The sequence below is a fragment of the Dryobates pubescens genome, chromosome Z (assembly GCF_014839835.1).
Source record: "Dryobates pubescens isolate bDryPub1 chromosome Z, bDryPub1.pri, whole genome shotgun sequence".
NCBI lineage: Eukaryota > Metazoa > Chordata > Aves > Piciformes > Picidae > Dryobates > Dryobates pubescens.
Genome location: NC_071657.1, coordinates 13,856,272 through 13,880,780, shown reverse-complemented (window position 1 = coordinate 13,880,780; position 24,509 = coordinate 13,856,272). Strand labels below are relative to the sequence as shown.

At 42.1% G+C, this 24,509-nt stretch overlaps 1 protein-coding gene across 1 annotated transcript in view; it reads left to right on the top strand.

Annotated features, from left to right (window-relative positions):
• DTWD2 (DTW domain containing 2) overlaps nucleotides 1-795 on the top strand; it is a 76,293-nt gene extending 75,498 nt beyond the window's left edge. The window contains exon 6 of the mRNA XM_009904331.2: nucleotides 458-795. Within this exon, the coding sequence (XP_009902633.1) occupies nucleotides 458-628 (171 nt within the window). The 3' untranslated portion in view covers nucleotides 629-795. The remainder of the gene's footprint in view (nucleotides 1-457) is intronic.
• Nucleotides 796-24,509: the final 23,714 nt, after the last annotated feature.

Sequence of the window (24,509 nt, the reverse complement as noted above, 5' to 3'; positions counted from 1 at the left end):
GCCAGCTGCCCTGATCATGGGTACCTTTCTAAAACCCTGCCTCAAGGTGTTTCGTGTAAGCACAAACAGCTTGGTTATTGTTACTTATTACAATTTATTGACTGAGCCACAGTAATTGGTTGCAGTTCATTGCTAAGGTCAAGTTAAAGCAGTAACTTAAAGTAATGTAGCTAGGGCTGCAGTCAGAATTGAGTGGGTCCACGGAAGAACTAAGGGACAGCAGCCATCAGCTGAATGTATGCCTGCTTTGTGGCTTCTTTTTAGTACCTCTCTCACTGAGCTGTGCCCTCTGTGTCTCTAAAAGTTATGTTTTATCAGCATTTATAATCCAAATAACATTTTATCAGCATTTAAAAGTAGTGCTTGAACACAAAACCTCAAATAATTTATGTCTTTAAAATAGCTTACTAAAAGGTTGGTTTTTTTGTCTCCTCGCAACCCTTTCATCTTTCTGCAGACTATACTTCGTCCACTTCAAGCCTTATGTTCTTTCCAGCTTCAGCATGGTGCCCAGATCCATCACAGCAAGGAGCATCTCCTCAAAAATGGCTTATATGACAAGCCAATGCCAAAAAATAAGCGCAAACTGCGAAGAATGGAGCTTTTGGTGAATAATGTTAAAATATAAGAAAACTGTACTGACGGTACAGTGGGATTTATTTGCAGGTAGCAAATGAATATAAATCTGGATTTGAGCCAAATGGTTGACTGTACTTCAATAAAACAACTTTTAGACCCCTCATAGGCAGCAGTTTATCTATCAATGCAACAAATGGTAATGGATAAGCTTTTTCATTATAGTAGCTGGCCGGGTGCCTTTGTTCAGATGATAGAAGATCTCATTTCCTATTGAAAAGAAGAGGAAGAATGAGCGTCATTTAGAGTTACATTATCTCTTGCGTCACAGGTATGATGCTCAATATGACTGGATAAATTTACTTTGGAGAAACAACAGCATGAAGAGACAAGAAATTTTAATGTAATGGAACAGTAAGGCTTTGCTATTTAGATGTATATTGAATTTCTGCTGAGTATTTTAACTTCTCTATCTAATTACAGAAGGTTTCCAAACTGTAATTCTTTGTATGGCTTAGTTGAAATGCACATAAGGCATGCTTTTTGTATAGGTTTGGGTTTTTTTTAACATAGAGATTGTTTCTTACGTGACTGGAATTCATTTTTGTAAGTTTATAACCATTTTACAAGGCAGCTGGGTTTAGTTTTATCTCTCAGACTTAATTTGTAAATGAAATCCACATACGTTTGTACCAGAGCCTTAACACTTGCATCTTAAAAAACAAAGGAAAGTGAATGCAGAGAAATTATTTTTGGAAACATAACTCAGGTGCTTCACTTCTACTTGAGGAAAAACTACTCTTCTGTACAAGTGGACATTTCATACCCATACCTTGACATACAGTGATTATGGTGTTAAAGGAATTAAACAAGCTCAATGTAAACAGCTTTGTAAGAAGCATGATGCAGTGGCAAATGATTATGTCTGCATACAACCTACTAACCCAATTGCAGATCCATTAGATTTACATGTGTTCTCTGATTAACTCTTCTCTGACAGTGATATAACTGTACCTCTTTTTAAACTGAAATGACCAGAATCAGGAGAATTGGGTATTTTTACAAGCCTGATGAAATGATATTTTATGATCTAGACAAAACCCCCCAATCAACAAAGCCAAACAAACAAACACTGAAATAAAGCTTTTGATGTTCCTTACTTCATGGTCTTAAGTGTCTTTTTCATGAAACAGGTTAAAATGGTTAATGTTTATCTTTGCTCTTGGTTCCACTCTAGGTAGTAACATGGAGCTAACTGGGTACCAATTAGTCATAGAAAAAGTATTTTGTCTTTAATTTATGAGCTGCAAGGCAAGAAATTGAGGAAGTGGGGAGTATAATCTCAGCTAGCCAATATATTAACTGAAAGCATTTCTGCAATTAGCAAGGAAGGTCAAAACCAGGTTAGAGATTAGCTAAGAAGTTTTGCTTAACCCTGAGCTAATAGTGACCTTTTGTTTAGGCGTGGATTAGCAATTTAATTTGTCTGCTATGTGAGCAAAGTTTATGTAACCTTTTTTCCTTCTCCTAGTCTAGATAAATCCTGTATCTGTCTCTAAATTCAGCAAACCTGAATTAGTTTTGACAAATCTGAAGTAAAGCAGTCTCATATGATTAATGATAGGGTGGGTGCACTTTTGTTCATATTGGAACAAGGAAAGGACATTTTTATTCCTGTAGCAGAGCACAAAGCAGCAATCTCGAGGCCAGCTTGGAGTCTGAAGTTGCAGTCCTCCACGCACAGCCTTGTGCATGACACTGCCTTCAGTTCTGAGGTTGGCATGACTCATGCTGGCTGGGAATCTGTTTCCCCTGTCCTTAAGAAAACATGGGTGTCAGTTGGGCTTTACTGTTAATGCCATGTAGAATTACAGATGTTAGGGGTTGGAAGGGACCTCTGGAGATCATGTAGTCCAACCTCCCTGCTAAAGCAGGGTCACCAGGAGCAGGTTGCGCAGGAACTTGCCCTTGTGGGTTTTGAAAGTCTCCAGAGAAGGAAACTCCAAAAATCTCTCTGGGCAGCCTGTTCCAGTTCTCTGCCACCCTCACATAATATAAGTTTTTTTTTATGTTTAGTCAGAACTTCTTGTGTTCCACTTTATGCTTGTTGCCCCTTGCACCACTGAAAACAGCCTGGCCCCATCCCCATGCCACCTGCTATTTAGGCATTGATGAACATTGATAAGATCACCTGTCAGCATTCTCTTCTCTAGAGTAAACAGCCCCAGATCTCTCAGCCTTTCCTTCTCAAAGAGCTGCTCCAGTCCCCTCAGGACCTTAGCTGCACTGATAAATATTGCCAATTACAGCATCATAGAATTATTATAGTACATACTGACATACTTGCATAAAATTGATTTTTATACACAATTCAATCAAGGAAATGAATTTCAGCAAATATTTTTGGTAGCATATACAGAAGTATTTTTCTACAAAATCATAACCTGTGTTTAATTACTTCGGGCATATATCATAGTTAAACACCACGTGTATAACACTATTTTGCACTCTTTGTGCATTTACCGCCTTTTTATTTTTGTTATGGAAGCAACAGCTCCAGGTTATCACTGACCAAATTTAGAATAGGAATAGAATAGAATAGACCAGACCAGACCTGACCGGGTTGGAAGAGACCTTCAAGATCATCGTGCCCAACCCATCAACCAATCCAACACCACCTAATCAACTAACCCATGGCACCAAGCACTCTATCAAGTCTCCTCCTGAAAACCACCAATGACGGCGACTCCACCTCCTCTCCAGGCAGCCCATGCCAATGGGCAATCACTCTCTCTGTATAGAACTTCTTCCTCACATCCAACCTGAGCCTTCCCTGGCTCAGCCTGAGACTGTGTCCTCTTGTTCTGGTACTGGCTGCCTGGGAGAAGAGACCAACATCTGCCTGTCTACAACCTCCCTTCAGGTAATTGTAGAGAGCAATAAGGTCACCCCTGAGTCTCCTTTCCAGGCTAAGCACCCCCAGCTCCCTCAGTCTTTCCTCATAGGGCTTGTGTTCCAAAGCCCTCACCAACTTACATATATGGATCACATTCACGTGTAATGTTGCATATATTAATTCAGTTTAGCTTATTTTAGATTCATCTAGAACTGTAGTGTATCTTTCAACCTACATTTTGAAGATTATTTTCAAGAGAGAAACAGAAAGAAATTTTTATTACAGCCTGTGATTCACAGACATCTGCAAAATGCCTTAGAATTTCAGGATCAGAGAAACAGTTTTCTTAATTGGGTTACAATCCTCCATTAAATACTCTCATGCATGCAATCTGTGCAGAATTTTTATTCTTTTCAGCAAAGGAGGAATTCCACACAGCTTACAAGAAGCACTTTTTAGTTTTGTGGATTGTTGTAGTTCTCCTAACTTTACTTCTGTGGTTAACAGGATTTGTAGGATCTAATGCTGGGTGCATGGAAGCCTTTAATTGCTAATTTCCTGTGTTGTACAATAGTAGATCAATCACTGTGCAGCAGTTGTTGAGGAAATGAAAGACAATTCCTTGCAAGCCTCCGGGCATTTTATTTTTTGAGTTTTCTCTGTCTCTCATTTCAGCTATAATGCAGTGATCATTTAGGTGCAATACAGCAGTCACATGAAGTTCAGTTTCAGATTTGTTTGAGGCCATTAAGCACAAAATACAATACTTCTTTTAAACTTATTTTTTATGGAACTTGCATAGCTTAAAAAAATTACACAATGTAGAAGTAAGAATTTAAAAAGTTTGGGTTTAGGTCTTCTGGATTCATAATTTACCTCAGTCCATTACCTCAAAGAAATGGATTCTTTGAAGTCAGACTCTTCTGACAGAAGTTGTGTGTGATGAAGTAACGCTGCTCGCAAGCGCTTTCATTAGAATGAGTTTAATGGTCAGTCTGTTTCATTAATGAGTGAAGCTCATCAGTTTAACAAGATACTTGTTAAAAATTAATGAACAACTTTGCTTCTAATGTTTGCTCCTTTGTCCTTGTCCGCTTTGTACTTCCAGATATTGCTACCAAACAGAAATCTGTCTTCAGTGCGCCACCACATCATGTTTCTGTGAACTGGTGGCACATCAGGCTTTTGAACATAGGAAGACATGTAAAAGTTCAACAGAGGGGGATGTTAAGTCTCCATATTTTTATAGTCTGTAAGACAAAGTTTAAGAAAAATTACAAAGCTGGAAAGCTTTCAAAATAAGAACACAGCCCCTCCATGTCTTTTGTTTAGAAAGCTTTCAAATGTAAGGAGAAGAAACACTGAGGACAAACATAAATTTTTATCTTTCTTCGGGACTTTACTTTTTTTTTGCCTCATTACCCCACTGGAATTCCATCTGGAAGATAGTTTTACCATACAACCAATAAATTACTCTTCTGTTAGTTTTTCTTGCAATTAAAACTTTTCAACCGACTTCAAAAGGGGCAAAAATTAATTTAAGACCAAAGGGTTTCTTCTGAACTGTTGCAGTAGATAAGAAATTGCTTATGCTGCATTAATTTCTACAAATTTCCAGCTTGTGTTGAAATTTAATTAAAATCTGAACTTCTAAAAAGGGATAGTGGTTCATGCTTTTCTCCTGAGGTTTGTATTTACTATGCCTACATACATGAATGCACATAAATTATATATTTGTTTCTGCTTTGAAACAATGAAAGATGTAATTTACTGTGATCATGTTCCACTGCACTTCACAGAACTGCATTTGTTTGCATATGCTGGTATCACAAAAAGGTAAGCCCAGTCCTTTTTTGTGGCTTTTAAACATCATTCAGTGAGGTAATGAAGAGATACAGCTTTTCTGAGGTCATTTGAAGGAAAAGGTTCCTTTGTTACACATCCAAATATGCATGAAGGCTAAACTGCTGTGGCAATTTCTCAAGCTTTTCAGTCTCAAAGCCCTCTTCTCCTACAGTAATATCTGACTCCTGTTTGCAACCTGAATAAACATGCACACTTTCCCACACTGTAGCATCTCCCAAGTACTGCATCTCCAGCTCAGTGTCCTAGTAGAAGTAATGATCTGAACATCCTGTATTTCATTCCACAACATAATGCACTCAAGGAAAAAACTTGCTGTGATCTTATCCATCCATTCTTTATCCCTCTGCTGCAAAACCTTCACTTTAGGGACTTCCATACACCCATATTTATCAGGCTTGTTCCTGTGTCTTTTCACAAACCCTTTAAATCCACAGTATTTCATGTCCTGAAAGCTGCTGCTTTTGTGGTAGGGAACACATGACAGAGAGAAATAAAAAGGGGAGAAAGAAGGGAAGGGTCTGTGGTTTTACAGGTTGAACAAGAGATGGAAGTTGCTTCCGTTGCTAGGGTATGGCTGCTGTGAAGCTTGCTGCATCACTGGGTCTTGGTGTTTAATTAATACCAGGATTGTCTAACAGTTTGACTTGTTTGTAGAGTGTATCCGAAGGCAGCTGCTTTGTTTTGCTGATAGAAGAGTCATTAAATCTTTCTGTGGGCCCCTTCATATTTCCTAAAGTATACTAGCTATTTTTTTTTCCTGTGAGGTACTTTAACTGCTAGGCAACAGAAAAATTGCTATACCTATAGGGTAGCAATGATAGCAGGACAGTCATGGTTTAAGCTGATGCATGTACACTGCTTGATCTGATCAGACTATGCCTACTGCACTTCTTGTCTTGTGGATGTAAGAGGCAGCAGATGCTCATTTGGAAGTAGCTTTGAACTGTTCTGTCTGCCCATGTAAGCAATAATTAAAAACCTCAGTAGCTGTAACAGGCCATATGCTATGCTGTGGCCTACAGTGTCTGTTAGGACAGGTAACATATTTTAGCTTTGTAGCTGAACTGAAACAGGTACTATGTCTAGTATATGTAAGATTGGGGATGGGGGCTTGAATACTAGGATTTACTTTCAATAAAAAAGATGTACCAAGGAGTATATAAAAAAGATTTAAAGTCTAGTTCTAGTTCCTTCTTTTCCTTTTGTTGCTGAAAAGGTCATATTTATGCAGCAGATGTATAGATAAATGTAATAGTAAAATTTGAATGCCTTTTCTTTCCTGGAAAACCTGGTGGCCTTCTATGACAAGGTCACAACATCAATAGGTGAAGGCTGAGCAACCGACATCATTTACCTGGACCTGAGCAAAGCCTTCAACACTGTCCCGCACCGCATCCTGGTCTCCAAGCTGATGCATTATGGGTTTGGCTGATGGACCATTCAGTACATAAAGAACTGGCTTGATGGCTACACTCAAAGAGTGGCTGTCAATGGGTCCATGTCCAAGTGCAGGCCAGTGACAAGTGGAGTCCCTCAGGGATCATTACTAGGGCAAGTCTTGTTTAACATCTTTGTTGGTGACATGGAGAATGGCATTGAGTGCACCCTCAGCAAGTTCACTGATGACCTCGTGGCTGGAGCACCTCTCCTATGGAGACTGAGAGAGTTCAGTCTGGAGAAGAGAAGGCTCTGAGGCAACCTTATTGTGGCCTTCCAGTATCTTAAGGGGGCCTACAAGAGTGCTGGAGAGGGACTTTCTAGGGTGTCAGGTAATGATAGGCCTGGGCAGGATGGAGCAAAAATAGAAATGGGTAGATTCAGTTTGGATGTTAGGAAGAAATTCTTCACCATGAGGGTGGTGAGACACTGGAACAGGTTGCCCAGGGAGGTGGTAGAAGCCCCATCCCTGGAGGTTTTTAAGGCCAGGCTGGATGTGAGTCTGAGCAACCTGATCCAGTGTGAGGTGTCCCTGCCCATGGTGGAACTAGATGATCCTTGAGGTCCTTCCAACCCTACCAATTCTATGATTCTAATTTTTTTTTTTCCTTTCTGTACCTTTTCAAATACACATGTTCAGAAATGAGTCACAGACTGGTTGTGATTCAGCATTTGTAGAACTGAAGTCATTCACAGTACTTTGAATCTTATACGTAATTACTAGCAGAAGGCACTGAGGAAAAGGTGATACTCTAGTATCTTAATTGATGGAATTAGGGTAACGTTTTTTGTACTTGAAGTTGTTCTCCTAATGATTTTTGATTTTATGCAAAGTCAAATTTTGTGTTTGCAGGGTTTAGATAAGTTGTCTCGAATCAGTGCTAGATGTGCTGGTGTATGCCATGTAGATAATCGGTACTGTGAAGAGCACGAAGTTTAGATGACAAATTCAGTTACATAGCTTTCCTTAGGGTATTTGTATTTTCTTTTTCACTGGCACTATCTGTGGAATATCATCTGATTTCAGGGTAGTACAATTATGCAGAAGGGAAATCTTTCTGGTTATTCTGTTTCATTTTGGATTGTATCAATAATGGATTTGTAGTCAGATATTGTCCAAAGAAAAGATTGAATGCTTACAATTTGTGATCCTGCTTTTGTGATAGTTTATCACAGTCTTTCCCCTCCAACACAAAAGTAAGGGAAAGTAACACACACACTCCAGGTTGCAATACAGAGTTAAGATAAGGATTTATATTAATGATATAATGCACAATTACCTTAGCCTATTCGCAGAGAAAGCACAGCAGCAAGCAGCAGCAAGCAGCAAACTAAAATCACAAACCAGGAAAATACTTCCACATCCCTCTGTGTCCTGCTGCCATCCCAGTGAAAGAGAGCAAACACCCCAAAAGCAGCAACCAAAACAGGAAATCTTGCATGTTGCAATCGGAACTTCAAGCCCTGTAATACTTTGCTCCAGCCAGCACTTCAGTTTTGAAGCTGACATGACAGCAGCATGGGATTGAATATCAGCTGCAGATTCAACTAAACTCGTGACAGCTTTCAATATGAGGAGAGAGAACATTGTAAGAACAGTGTGAACATCAGGTTATGCTATACTTACTGTTTGGTGGGGGCTTACCTGAAACACGGGGGGGGAAAAACGCAGAACAAGAAGTAGTCAATATTTGTTCAATGATAAAGGATAAAATATGAAAGGGGCCGGTAAAAGAAGGTCCTTACTTACAGTAGCACAGTATAAGTGAGGTTGGAAGAGACCCCAAGGATCATCAAGTCCAACCTGTCTCGGTAGACCTCACGACTAGACCATGGCACCAAGTGCCACGTCCAATCCCCTCTTGAACACCTCCAGGGACGGTGACTCCACCACCTCCCTGGGCAGCCCATTCCAATGACGAATGACTCGCTCAGTGAAGAACTTTCTCCTCACTTCGAGTCTAAACCTCCCCTGGCACAGCTTGAGACTGTGTCCCCTTGTTCTGGTGCTGGTTGCCTGGGAGAAGAGACCAACCCCTTCCTGTCTACAACCACCTTTCAGGTAGTTGTAGAGGGCAATGAGGTCACCCCTGATCCTTCTCTTCTCCAGGCTAAACAATCCCAGCTCCCTCAGCCTCTCCTCATAGGGCTTGTGCTCAAGGCCTCTCCCCAGCCTTGTTGCCCTTCTCTGGACACGTTCAAGTGTTTCAATGTCCTTAAACTGAAGGGCCGAGAACTGGACACAGTACTCAAGGTGTGGCCTAACCAATGCAGAGTACAGGGGCACAATGACCTCCCTGCTCCTGCTGGCCACACTATTCTGATGCAGGCCAGGATGCCATTGGCCCTCTTGGCCACCTGGGCACACTGCTGGCTCATGTTTAGGCAGGTGTCAATCAGCACCCCCAGGTCCCTCCCTGTTTGGCAGCTCTCCAGCCACTCTGACCTCAGCCTGTAGCTCTGCATGGGGTTGCCAAAGTGCAGCCCCTGGCACTTGGACTTGTTAAATGCCATCCCATTGGACTCTGCCCATTTGTCCAGTCGGTCAACTTCACTTCCTTGCATGTTGTGCCTCCTTCACCACATGCAAGGAAAATCACAGCCCTTCTGTTCTTTGTCTTTAAAGGCATGTATCACTTCAAAGACAGGGGAGAGGGGCATGACTATTTTATATCTCAAAATTACTGTAACACTGTAAATTGCCACTATAAAAATGAACCTGTAGATAGATACAGTCTCTTTAGGATATGGTGACTTTCGAGTTTTTACATTAAGAAGAAGTTAAGGGTAGTTAAACAAGATTCACTTACCTGGCAGCATTATTTACATCAGACAGAAAGTGATCAGAGTTCCTGTTGTTTTCACAGTATGTGTATGAGAAAATGGTAACTAATTTAAAGTGATAGCAAAGTCTGGGGACAAGAATTTGGTTGTTCCTGGGTTGTTTGTTTTGGTTTGGTTTAAGGTAGCTATGAAATTCATGAAAGCAGGAGAAATTGTTTGAAGAATTGGATTGGATGTGAACAGAGGTGTGAGTTACAGAATCTGAGAGGTTAGACACTATAAGCTATATTTGCTCTTACTTCCTAGCACTTTCAAATCAAAAAACATTATAATGTGAATACTCTAACCTTTCAGAGAAATAACATAGTCTTCATCATTACATTCTGTTGAAACATTAAACCATAATCCTATGGTGCCCTTAGCAGAGGTAAGAACTTTGCCTTTGTGAATATTTAGATTACATTTTGGTGATACAGATTGAATTTGCTGCAAATGTTATAAAAATATTGGATTTTTTGCCTGTGAAGTACTGAATATGTTCTGCCTCCAAAATTGCTGAAGCAGCTATGGAAGGTGGAAACCTAGTTGCACCTTGTGTTTGTCTTCAGCTTTCGTGATGAAACATCACCTTCCTCAAAAAAATAGCATGAATTCTGTCTGTTCAGTGGCAACTGAACAGCAATTTGGGAGCAGACATTGGTCAGTTAGAGGGTAGGAGGGCTCTGGAGAGGGACCTCCACTGACTGGACAGATGGGCAGAGTCCAATGGGATGGCATTTAACAAGTCCGAGTGCCGGGTGCTGCACTTTGGCCATGGCAACCCCATGCAGAGCTACAGGCTGGGGTCAGAGTGGCTGGAGAGCTGCCAAACAGAGAGGGACCTGGGGGTGATGATTGACACCCGCCTAAACATGAGCCAGCATAGTGCCCAGGTGGCCAAGAAGGCCAAAGGCATCCTGGCCTGTATTAGGAATAGTGTGGCCAGCAGGAGCAGGGAAGTCATTGTGCCCCTGTACTCTGCATTGGTTAGGCCACACCTTGAGTACTGTGTCCAGTTCTCAGCCCCTCAGTTTAGGAAGGACATTGAAACACTTGAACGTGTCCAGAGAAGGGCAACAAGGCTGGGGAGAGGCCTTGAGCACAAGCCCTATGTGGAGAGGTTGAGGGAGCTGGGGTTGTTTAGCCTGGAGAAGAGGAGGCTCAGGGGTGACCTCATTGCTGTCTACAACTACCTGAAAGGTGGTTGTAGCCAGGAAGGGGTTGGTCTCTTCTCCCAAGCAACCAGCATCAGAACAAGGGCACACAGTCTCAAGCTGTGCCAGGGGAAGTTTAGGATCGAGGTGAGGAGAAAGTTCTTCACCGAGCAAGTCATTCATCATTGGAATGGGCTGCCCAGGGTGGTGGTGGAGTCACCATCCCTGGAAGTGTTCAAGAGGGGATTGGATGTGGCACTTGGTGCCATGGTCTAGTCACGAGGTGTGTGGTGACAGGTTGGATTCGATGATCTTTGAGGTCTCTTCCAACCTTAGTGATACTGTGATACTGTAACATCTGATCACCCTTGTAAGTTCATCTTAAGTCACAGTCATAGTTACTTTACTTTGAGAAAAAATTTGTTTCCTAGAAGTAGATGTCTGACAAGTAGTTACTTATATTGAATTTTATGTGTGTCAACATGTTATTAATACCTACCTATTAGGTTTTATGAACAGTGTCTTCCGCACAACAGATTTCCCACCTTTTGTGCCAATGTGCTGTTTCCATTCTGTGGCAGGCAAAAGATGTTTATGAATAAGTGCTTCATACACTCTTTCTTTGGGGGAAAAATGCGGTGCTTTTGATTAACGTTGGAACTTAATAAAGGGGAAAAAATCAAATACGACAGGAGTGTTCTCTTGAGTGATTCTTCCAGTTAAGTTGATGATTTCCACAGGGAAATGCCTCGTGAATAATTCAGGTAAGATGGAAGGAAGTGCCTTGCTGGCCAATGACTCAGTGAAGAAATCATATTGGAACCAAAGCACCCTATGTAAAATGCATGATAATCTTAATGCTGATGTTTAAGTATTCATAAGTTGTGTCCTGCAGGATAGCCAGAGGTGCAGTAGCGTTGAACCCCAAACAGCACTTGAAGTTGTCACAAATGCTGTTTTTCAACATGGAACCAAGTGGATAGTCAGTGGTGCCTAAGTAGCACCAGGCTCCAGTTCTCAGGCAAGTTGAACACGGTTTTGAAAGAGAGCCTGGTGACAAAATTTTGCAAATGGGTATGGAATAACTATAGGGAAAAAGAAGGTACTCTACTCTATGTTGCTCTGCTTCCTGAAGAGTTAAATTTCTTTGTGTAAACAATCTAAGCGGGAAAACAAGGAAGCTTTATTAGAAATCCACTGTCTTTCTAAAAAGAACTCATAAAAGAAATGCATGGTGAATACCAACTGTTAGGTTTTCATTTCCATATTTATTAAACAAATATGTTTGTTGTGCAATTATGCCCCCGTTGTGAGTGCAGCCTGTAGATGCTTGAGTTATACAGAGTATAATGATTGTTATCTGAGAATCTTGGAAGAGTTTTAAAAGGTTGCTTAATTTCTGCATCTTCATTGTGATGCCAAATGCTTGCTAATGTGCTTCATGCTTGAAAGGTGTTTTTGAGAAGTTAATGGATCAGTTGTGCCCTCCCTATGAATCTGTTTCATTATTGCTGTTTGGTAAGGCTAGAATTTGTCCTGCAGCCACTGTGGCTATTGAAGGCTTCTCTAAGGTACAGCTGGAGACTTCCTTCTGCCTTGCCATCATCATGGCTTAAGGACTTCACTGCTGCATACAAAATTAGTTTCAGTATCCCAGAGCTGAATATACATTCCAATGTGCAATGGCATTCAAAAGCTCAATGCAGTGCCTGGATAGCTACTGCAGAAATTTTTACTCCTTCATAAATATGTTGTCACAGAGGCATTACTGGCATGGCTAATGAACTCAGCCTTGGCCAGCAGTGAATTTGTCTTGGAGGCATCTGGAACTGGCTCTGTTAGAGCCGGTTATGAGATATGAGGATAGTTTCTGTCCTCTTCCCACAGAAGCCCCCACTGCAGGTGCCTCCCTTCACCCCACACATGCCACATAAACCCAGTGTACATGCCATTGCTGACAGCACAGCTTCATGACAAGGTTTCCAGGCCAAGACCTGCACATATGACACCAACAATAACATCAAGGACAAAATGGTGCTTTTATTGATGGCTGAAAAGCAGCAGCTCCGGAGGGGTCCAGGACACCTGGAACATCTTTGTGCTGCAAGAGCAGTGGCCAAGTACTTAGCCAAAATGGCCCCGAGAAGCCCTGGCAAGAGGCTCTGCTCAGTACAGCCAAGGCAAAAAGTCCCAGGGGAACCAGTGCCAGTCTCCCCAGGGAGAATCTCCTTCCTGACTCTAGACTCAGGGCACCAGTAGTGCCTTTGTGCTACAAGAGCATCAGGAAGGAACTTGCCCTGAATGGCTCAGAGAAACCCCGGCTAGGGGCTCTGCTCAGTGTTGCAGAGGAAGGTAAAAAATATCCAACCCTGGGGATCAGTGCAAATCTAGCCTGGGTTAAAAAATAAAATTCTTCCTGACTGCAGACCCAAGGCACCAGTGGCATCTTGGTGCTGCAAAGGCCACATGCAGGAACTTACCCAAAATGGCCTAAAGGAGCCCTAGCAAGGGACCATGCTAAGTGCTGCAGAAGAAGGTGAAAAACACCCAGACCAGTGCCAATCTGGCCCAGAGGAAAAAAATTCCTTCCTGACCCCAAAAGCTGCTCCCTGAGCAGGTGAACAAGACCTGCCTACTGGGGCCTCTGAGTGGTCACACCTATCAGGGACTCCACCACTGCACAACCCTTTCCTCTATGCAACCCAGATCCATCTCAAAGACTTCCAAGACTGGCAGAAAGCCCCTGGACAGTTCAGCTTTAGAAGTAAGAATCTTTACCTTCAAGCACCAAGGATGCATTTCATGGTTTTGACAGGCCACCAAGACAGCCTTTGCCACTGCTTCCATCTGAAAAGGACTGGCAGCTGTGGGCACCACTTCTCATTTCCCAGGGAGCATGTCTTCATTTGCCAAAGGAAGGATGAAACAGTATTTTCAACCAGCAGATGCAGCTTCGTATGTGGCCCTGCCAGGAGTTGGAATTACAGCAGATAACCTCCAGCAGCCTCATATGGCCTCTAGTTTTCCCTCTTCATCCCTTCAATTAATCCTACTGGCCCTTCATAGACATCCTCTCCGATGCTGTGGAGTGATCCCTAGCAAGTTCTGTCCCAGTGGTGTAGCCTGGCCAGCAGGTGGTGGGGTATGGGAAGATGTCCCTTTTATATCCTGCCCATGTGTGATGATGCTGAGTTAATGGATGGTGACATTGTGACATGGGAGTTATTGTGGCCCTGCAGTGTCACAGTAGAATGCCATACAGGAGGAAGGCCTTTGGGGTCCTGGTCTTAGGGATGTCCCTATGTGTAGGAGTTGGGGAATGTCCTTGTTCATGGTGGCCATGATCAGGCACAGGTAGGGTAACTGGGCTCAGTGATCATTAGGGGTTCATTCCTAGTTGAGATACTCTGTGACAATGATTCTGCCACATGTCTAAGGTAACTGGTTGAAGTACATCAGAACACTATTTCCCCATTACATCAAGTCTTAACAGCTTGCTATTTTTCATTTCTGCTTGGCTACTTTTGTTAAGAAGATAACATTGTGTAGAGCTCTTGCTCTCCTTGTCTTTTATAGCATGATTTCCAGGATATAATAGGTCTTAATTAAGACTGCTCAATTTGACAAAAACTATTTTAATGGTGCTCTGTAATGACAGAGATTTTACATTTATTGGCACTTGGTGCACATTGACACATGGAATTGTTATGACATGTTTATAATTCAGTGTTACTTGAATCAAAGTCTGTTTTAATAAAAATAACACAGTATGTATGATACTATGATACATAGGTCATCGATTCTTAAGGCTTCAGGGAGCAGTGTGGCATGATTTCAGGACAGTAGATGTGATCCCACAGAAATTTCAGAGACACAGAATCAGCTAGGTTGGAAAAGACCTCAGAGATCATCAAGTCCAACCTATTACCTAATACCTAACACCACCTGACAACTAAACCATGGCTCCAAGTGCCATATCCAATCGGTTTTTTAACACCTCCAGGGACAGTGACTTCACCACCTCCCTGGGCAGCCCATTCCAATGGGCAATTACTCTTTCTGTGAAGAATTTCTTCCTAACATCCAGCCTAAACCTCCCCTGGTGCAGCTTGAGACTGTGTCCTCTTGTTCTGACACCGGCTGCCTGGGAGAAGAGACCAACCCCCACCTGGCTACAACCTCCTTTCGGGGAGAGAGCAATAAGGTCGCTCCTGAGTCTCCTCTTCTCCAGGCTAAGCAACCCCAGCTCCCTCAGCCTCTCCTCATAGGGCTTGTGCTCCAAACCCCTCAACAGCTTTGTTGCCCTTCTCTGGACACATTCCAGCAACTCAACATCTTTCCTAAACTGAGGGGCCCAGAACTGGACACAGGACTCAAGGTGTGGCTTAACCAATGCAGAGTACAGGGGCACAATGACCTCCCTGCTCCTGCTGGTCACTCTGTTCCCTGATACAGGCCAGGATGCCATTGGCCTTCTTGGCCACCTGGGCACGCTGCTGACTCATGTTCAGCCAGATGTCAATCAGTACCCCCAGGTCTCTGGCTGCCCTCCAGCCACTCTGACCCAAGCCTATAGTGCTGCATGGGGTTGTTGTGGCCACTGTGTAGAACACAGCGCTTGAATTTGTTAAATGCCGTCATGCTGCCCATCTGTCCAGCCTGTCAAGGTCCCTCTGCAGAGCTCTCCTACCCTCTAACAGATCAACACCTGCCCCCAACTTGGTGTTGTCTTCAAACTCACTAATGGTGGACTCAATCCCCTCATCCAGATCATCAATAAAGATATTGAACAGGATGGGCCCAGCACTGGGGGACATCACTAGTGACTGGCTGCCAACTGGATGTGGCAGCATTCACCACCACTCTCTGGGCCTGGCCCTCCAGCCAGCTCCTAACCCAGTGCAGAGTGCTGCTGTCCAAGCCACGGGCTGACAATTTGGCCAGGAGATTGCTGTGGGGGATGGTGTCAAAGGCCTTGCTGAAGTCTAGAGGGACTTCCCCACATCCACCAGGTGGGTCACCTGGTCATAGAAAGAGATCAAGTTGGTCTCTTCAAACCTTAGTGATACTGTGATACTGTGATACTGTGAAGTGCTGTGTGATTGCACTCAAGATGATCTGTTCCATTATCTTGCCTGGCACTGAGATCAGGCTGACAGACCTGTTGTTTGCAGGTTCATCCATCTGGCCCTTCTTGTAGATGGGCATCATATTGGCCAGTTTCCAGACTTCTCCAGTGAGCCAGGACTGGTGGTAGATGATGGATAGTGGCTTGGCCAGCTCATCTGCCAGTTTTCTCTGTTCCCTAGGATGGATCCCGTCTGGTTCTATGGAATTGTGAATATCCAAGTGGCTCAGCAGGTCCCTTACTGCTTCCTCATGGATTTCAGGGGAACTATACTCCTCCCTGACCCCATCTTCTGGTTCAGGAGGCCAGTTAGCCTGAAGTCCTCCTGCCTTACTATTGAAAATTGAGGCAAAGAAGGTATTTAGTACCTCAGCCTTGTCCTCATCTTTGGTTACAGTGTTCCCCTCCAGGTCCAATAAAGAGTGGAGGTTCTTCTTGCCTCTCTCTTTAGCATTAATATATTCACAAAAATGCTTTTTGTTGTCTTTCACAGGAGCCAGTTTAAATTCTAACTGGGCTTTTGTTTCTCTAATTTTTCTCCTACATGACCTAACAACATCCTTAAACATACCAAGAGTTGCCTCCCCCCCCTTCCAAAGGCAGTACATCCTCTTTTTTCCCCTTAATTCCTTCAAGAGCCGCTTGCCTATCCAGGCTATTCGCTTTCCCTGTTGGCTCATCTCCCAGTTCCTGTGCCTTCAAGAGCTCCTGTTTGAAGTAGGTCCAACCGTCCTGCACCCCTTTGTTCCTACGGGCTGCTTCCCAAGGTACTCTTCAGGTTAGTTGCTTAAATAAGATGCAATCTGCCCTCCAGAAGTCCATAGTAAGGGGTTTTTTTGTTGCAAATTTAATGACAGTTTTAGGTAGTGTGTCAATAATTCAGGATCCCTAACACTTTTGATTTCTTTTTAGGAAATTAGCTTTAAGAAATATTAATTCTAGAAAACAGGTCAGATTTTAGTCTTAGGAAATCTGGGCAAAAATAAAATATGTTAATATATTTTAGTTCTTGAGTCTCTCATTGTATGTGGTTGAGCATGATTTTTGTTTAATGATATGAGAAAACATATTTCAGGTAATGTAGACTAATAGCATTTCTGGATGAGTGAGAGGTGGTCACTGCTCATGTAAGTCCTTCAGACAAGCTGGAGAGTAGAAAAGAACAGAACAGAACAGAACAGAACAGAATAGAATAGAATAGAATAGAACAGAACAGAATAGAATAGACCAGGTTGGAAGAGGCCTTCAAGATCATCGTGTCCAACCTATCATCCAACACCACCTAATCAACTAAACCATGCAACCAAGCACCCTATCAAGTCTCCTCCAAAACACCTCCAATGATGGTGACTCCACCACCTCCTCGAGCATCCCATTCCAATGGGCAATCACTCTCTCTGTGTAGAACTTCTTTCTAACCTCCAGCCTAAACCTCCCCTGGCACAGCTTGAGACTGTGTCCTCTTGTTCTGGTGTTGGTTGCCTGGGAGAAGAGACCAACCTCTGCCTGTCTACAACCTCCCTTCAGGTAGTTGTAGAGAGTAATAAGGTCACCCCTGAGTCTCCTCTTCTCCAGGCTAAGCAACCCCAGCTCCCTCAGCTTCTCCTCATAGGGCTTGTGTTCCAAGCCCCTCACCAACTTTGTTGCTCTTCTCTGGACTTGTTCCAGCAAGTCAACATCCTTCCTAAACTGGAGGGCCCAGAACTGGACACAGTACTCGAGGTGCGGCCTAACCAGTGCAGTGTACAGGGGCAGAATGACCTCCCTGCTCCTGCTGGCCACACTGTTCCTGATGCAGGCCAGGATGCCATTGGCCCTCCTGCCTGCCTGGGCACACTGCAGGCTCATGTTCAGCCTACCATCAACCAGCACCCCCAGGTCCCTCTATGCCTGGCCGCTCTCCAGCCACTCTGACCCCAGCCTGTAGCACTGAGCAGTCAATGTTAAACATCTTGGTGAGCTATCCAGTCACCTACAATAGAGCTCAGCAGAGCACAGTGTAGGTCGTATTAGTCTTTAAGCTTATCCCTTCAAAAATATTCAGAGAAGGGGAAAAAAAAAAAACCAAACCCAACCCCCAAACTAATTTCAGCATTAAAAAAATGTAACTTCTCCTAAACGTGACTTTTCCTCTTCTCTTAGTAGAGGCTTGTCTCATTGAAACAGAAATCAAGTTTCTAGTCTTGCTGGAGGTTTCTCTCACTCAAGCCAAAATTTATACATAGCAAAATTGTAATTCTCACAAACTGCAAACATGTTTTACAATTTACAAAGGCATGAGGTACTCCAGATACCTCTTCAAGACTTCTTCTTGGTTTTCCTGAGCTTTTCAAATTCCTCTTTTGTCTTTTCCTTGATTTTCATCATCTCCTTTATGCTAGGAATTACATTCTAAACTCCATGGTGTCTCTTTTCACATGCCCTCTTCACAAATTAAAGCATATACTGGCCCATCTCTCTGAAAGGCTGTAATTGAGTGTCTTAGGGTTTTGTCTGACAAGCTACTTAAACCCATGAATACCAGTTTTCCCAGTTAATAAATTATCAGATCCTTTTTCTTATTTTTGTATGTGTAGTCTTTGACTGGGCAGATTTGACATTTACTGCTCCAATTCTCTGGTGTTTAAATGCATGTAAATCTGTTCTTTCATTTGGCTTCCTCTTCTATTAACATTGCTTTCAAAGATCCATTTTCTTTGCTCCAAAGCCCTCATATCTCTTTATGAGATTACCACATTTTATGGCTTGTAAGGCTGTATCTTAAACTAAAACTACAACATACAATTGTGTGCTGTCATGGCATCTGCTTTCTATAAGATGATAAATTTACTCTTTAAGATCTCAATTTTTTTTCCATTTGGGACTTCTTTGGCCTTTGGTTTTGTTAACTGATGTTTTATCAGAGCTTAGCTTCCTTTAGAGCACTTACAACACTATAAAATACAAGAGCCAGCTCAAGACTTGTTAACTGCCTTTTGAGAGATGTATGTAGGTGAGTTTGTTAGGTCACCTTGGCAGTCTTTCGACTTCTCATTTAAACCCTGTTCCTCAGTCATCTGTAGATTGGTGTACACCAGGCCTGGGCTTTGTGAGGAAGCTCTAGCAGTGGAAACAAGCCTTTCCTTTTCCATGTGGACACAGCTGTGCACTCTAAAGTAGTGTGAATCTACTGTACTGGCAATGCACCTCTGCTCAGTGAATTTAGCCACAGAGATGTAGCTATTTATGAAAGTCTTTCAAAGGTAGCTTTTGGGTCTGCTCAGTGTGGTTTGTAAAAGTCTAAGCCCTCCTGGTGTGGCCTCTCTGGATTCAGTGAGCTCCATATGAAGTGTCTGAAAAGACCAAGGCATCTAAGTGTTTTCCCAATGGTGGCCATGGACTTTAGGAAAAGCTCCATTGTAAATACTTGATCCTCAGGCAGGTCAGTTTGTGGAATCAGCCTCTGAATGACATACTACATAAAATGAGGGCTTCCACTCTTCTTTCTCCTGGAGATGAAATACATGTAATCCATAAGGTTATTCTGATATGACTCATTCTATTCTATTCTATTCTATTCTATTCTATTCTATTCTATTCTATTCTATTCCCTACAAAGAATCCCACCTAGTTAAGAGAGCAGAACTCCTCAGACTCTGCCTGTGCCATGTGAAGAAGCTGAGGTAACCTGCTTTCAGCACACCCATAGAACAGGCTGTAGAAGGTAAGCTGAATCTCAGAACCAGCAACATAATTCTGGCCCTTTCCATAGCAGAAAAGAGCAGATGCTTCCAGCATCATGCTTGGAGTACTCAGTCACATTATCAGTGCCTTGAGGAACTCAGTAAGGCTATGAGGTCAACAAAATCTCCTTCTCTGAGACTTTCAAAACCCATCTGGATGTGTTCCTGTGGGGCCTGCCCTAGTTGAACCTGTGTTGGACTAGAAGATCTCCAGGGGTCCCTTCTAATCTGTACCATTCTGTCAGTCCGTGTGCCCACTACAGTGGGAAATACTTAATCCTGCTGATGCGTGTAACAGGACCTGGGTGCCTCAAGGCATGGATGTTGAGTGTTTCCTCTTCCTCTAACTTTCCTCTTCTATTTTGTCATGCCTTTTTGGACAATGAGACAAAGACTGCAATGGCCAAATGAGAAAGCTCTTAAAAGACATTCTCTCAAACATAATTTTATTGGACATAAAATTTTGCTACATCAGAGGTGGTGAGAGTATGACAAACCTAAAGTTATTCCTTCCTTAGGGAGGAGTTTAAACAAAATTAATGTTCAGTATTGAATGAGCCTGGATTTCCTTTTTAACCTTTCTGAATTTTTCCTTGTTGTTTGTTAACATTCTGACTAGTACATCTTTCATTAAAAAGAAACTTCGGGCTCTGATTTCTCAAAGATCCCAAGAGAGTCTCATACTTTTGAGTGCTAACCATGCTAAAAATAATCTATACTAGTAATTGGTTTTAATTTCTGGCTGTGGGTAATAGGTACATAGGCTTCTGGTATTTACTCAGTTCTTGTCGATGTAATCATATAAGCAATTTTTCAGTAGAATTAAAATTTGTATTTGTCAGAGGTGAACCTCATGAAGTTCAGCTAGGGCAAGTGTAGAGTCCTGCACCTGGGATGAATAACCCTATGCATCAGTACGAGTTAGGGAAAGACGTTAGGAAGCAGCTTTGCAAGGAGGAATATGGGAGCCCGGTGGACCACAAGTTCATCGTGAGCATGTGTGGGCAAGAAGCCATCAATAGTCTGGGATGCACTAAGAAGCGTGTGTCCAGCAGGTTGAGAGAGGTTCTTCAGTCTGTCTTCTCTGCCCTGATGAGACTGCACCTGGAATATTGTGTCCAGTTCTGTGTTTCCCAGTTCAGGAATGACAGGAAACTACTGGAGAGAGTCCAGTGGAGGGCCATGAGGATGATTAAGGGGCTTATGGAGAGAGGCTGAGAGACCTGCAGCTTTAGAGCCTAGAAAAGAGAAGACAGAAAGGATTTTATGAATGTATATAACTATCTAAAGGGTGGAGATCATGAAGATGTGGCTGGGCTCTTAGTGGTGGCCAGTGATAGGAGAAGGGCCAGTGGTTGCAAACTAGAACACAAAAGGTTTCACTTGAACCTGAGAAAAATTCTGTACTTTGAGGGTGGCAGAGTCCTGGACTCAGGCTGCCCAGAGACTTTGTGGAATCTCTTTCTCTGAAGATTTTCAAAACCCACCTGGACGCATTCCTGTGCACCCTGATCTAGGTGTACCTACATTAGCAGGGGTATGGGACTAGATGATCTCTGAAGGTTCCTTCCAACCCATCCCATTCTGTGATTCTGTGTAAAAGCTGACTATGCATGACAGTGCTAATATTTTCATACCAGTGCCTGTTACAAACTCCCTTAAACTACATGAGAGTTAGTTCAAGAGAAGCCTTAAAGTTTGTTAAAAGTTTCTAAAGCCTGTCACTGGAATTGTTTGGTACAGATTGGGCCTGTACAATGTACTAAATCTGATCAATAGGAGATTGGTAAATAAGTCTACTTATTTTCCCTTTTTGCTATCTGCCTCTAAAATGCTTTTGACAGTTAGTGAATGTAACAGGCTTGTATCAGTGATTCAATTTTCTCTGGCCTTTTATTGTAGATCTAGATAGCCCTCTGTGGCAACATGAAGTATTGTTTTAATACTTTTTGGAAGCACTGGATGCTTGCTTTGGAACATATGTGAGCTCTGTAGTTGTTTAAAAAACTTGAGTTCCATTGTATACATTTCAAGTGTGTTGGTTTTAAGAATGTGGAGAACAAATTTTGCTTTTTCAACTAAGTAGTCCCTTGGTAAAAGAAATGAGAAATAGGAAATAAATTTATTTCCTTTGCAGGGGATGATTTTTGTGTGATGGTGATGGAATGCATTGTTTAGTCCAGAAATAGCAGTGTGACACTGGGGAATATAGGCACAGTTGAAAAGCAATATCAGCTCAAGGAAAATATATTAGTAAGGCACTGGTAACTGTGCAGCAGGGAGAGACGGAAAATAACTAGGAAATTTCCCAGCCAAAAAGAGGGACAGTTGAAAATTGTGGTTAGAGGTTTAACGAAGCATAGAAAGTACTAATACAGCAATGGGAAACCAAATGGATTAGGAAGTTGATTTTCCAGATTGCACATTTTATTTATATGTGTAAATATATGTAAAATACATAAAATAGCCTGTGATTAGAGACAGAATACGTATACTTTGTCACCAAACTGTGCATAAATTAAGGCTATCGTTTTGCTTTGAGTTTTTGAGAATGTGTTTTTCAATTTCTTTGCCTAGAAACTGTATCGTGGTGTTGGAAGAATTCCTTTCCAGGTGCTGTGCCTCATGATACACTATTGGAAGAACTTTGTAATATATTCTTAAGCAGAACTTAATGGTGTTAATCCTAGGCCATTACTTTGTCCAAGGCAAAAACTACATGGTATTGTTGTGAGTGCATAGGGAACTGTACACAGAAAGCATATGTGTGTAGTTTGTTTCAGTTTTCACTCTCTTAAAAAGAAAAAAAAAGAAGTCTTTTAAATGATACCCATCTTCTCATACTGCAAATGATATGGCATTGGAGTTTCAAACTACTTTGCAATTTTTAACCTCTGTGAGTGTAGTTTGGAGGGAAGGGGGTCATAGAGCCTTGAGTAAAAGTAACCCAATGGGCCTTCTATGTCCAACTACTTCTCTTACTCAGAGACACAACCAGAAACTGGCATAGCCTAAAACCACCACAGGTATCTCCAGGTTTGGGTTGAGATTTTCTTAGGCACCAAGTCTTGCAATGAATTTTGAGTGTACTTGGATTGCTTTGAAAATCCAAGTGTCAAACAGTACTTGAAATCAGTGTCGAACTTTTTTTCAGTTGAAGATCAGTAATGGTGTTTAAGGTTAAGTACACACACAAATATCTTGGCTAAAGGAGAAGACATGAAGCAGCAGCAGCAGTTTTGGCTACCTAGCAGTATGGAGCAAGCTTTGAGCCATTTAATCTGAAGGCCATTTTTTAAGATTAAACTATATATGAAATGTGTGGAAAAAACCCTTGAAAACATCGAAGTTGTATGTAGCACTTTTGAAGACCTCATATAGTTAGGTAGATGACCCACAGAGGCAAGAGGGGAAAACAGTTCTGTAAGGCTCGATTCTGTAAGGATTGATTCTTAATAACTTACTCCGGGGAACGAATCAGGAAAATTATTACCCTTGCTATTTCAAGAAATACAACTTTGTGATTTTCCTAATGTCTGCCAGAAAACACATACAAGGAAAAAGTTTGTGGGTTTTTTTGTTTGTTTGTTGTTTTGTTTGTTTTGTTCTGGTTGTTTAGTTTATAATTCAATTCTTGTTCTTCACACAAGAACTGTTTTGTTATAACATCTTTACTAGTACCCAGTAGAGTTCACACATAGCTTGTAAACATGTTTGGTTTTTTTTACCCCCTGGTCTTTGTAAACACCTTCAAAGCAAAAGTTTTCTCATGGTTGAGTGGAAATGCACATTGCAGAAGCAGCCATTAGATCTGAAGACACACTAATTAGATATCTGCCTTTTCCTACATGATGTTAAGACTTAAATTCTAGCACACTTAAGTTCATGCAATTTCAGGCATCAGTCAATTAGAGAAAGGAAAACCAAGTCAATTTTATTTGACTCTATGACTCTGGCAGTTGATTATACTGAGAAAACACAGAGACTCCGTGCTTTCGCAGACGGTTTGCTTTTCTAATTGACTAACTGCTGCCTCCTGCTCTATTGACCTTCACTAATTTGTTGCATTGTCTGTCATTCCTTATCTGCAACCAAGTAGGGAGGTTCATATGTAAACATCAACATGGTTAAGGTCAGAGGGGACTGCATCTGTCTCTGTAGCCTGTTATTTTAATTGTGTGTATATCCAGGCTGCAGACTTTCTGCCATTTCGTTCCACCAATCTATCTGAAAATCTGCAATCTTTGTCACACTGTCGTAATAACAGTGAAGTGAATAATGGGAATAGCTGTGGATCATTTAAAAACCTGGAGAGTTTCTGTTGGTATGGTGTCCGTGCTGCCACAGCACTGCAGGGGGGCAACATCGCCTGGGAACCCAGTTCTGTTTCAATGGACAGGGAAAGCTGTTTTGTGTTGTCTGGTAGGGTGGGTTATCACCAAGGAAATCTATTCTGTTGTGGTTGCTGTGAGACACTCTCTTCCTTCAGCACTTCGGTGGGGAGGCTGAAATTGAGAGAAAAACTGCCTGAAACTTTTACTCCAAAAGGTTGCATAAGTAGCTTCAAGTTACTCTTCCCAGTGTTTTGGACACATGAGGTGAAAAAACATGTCAGTTATTACAAGGGCCTGTGAAGATTCCAACTCTTAAGAAAATGGTCAGTTAGTGTTGTTACTACTGCAGCATTTAAACCTTTGTGCTTTCTGAACACACTGGTAGTACTACTGGTTAGAACCATTGTGACAAAAATGTTGTAGGATGACTGGTGCTCGGTAGTTTCTGTACCACCTAATTTCTGCTGCAGAATGATTGTCTATAAAACCAATGATTTTTCTTCTTTTACTCTTTAAGTTTCATTTCTGTTTGTGATTATTTCCCATAGCCTGGTGTATTTTTAGCGCAACCTA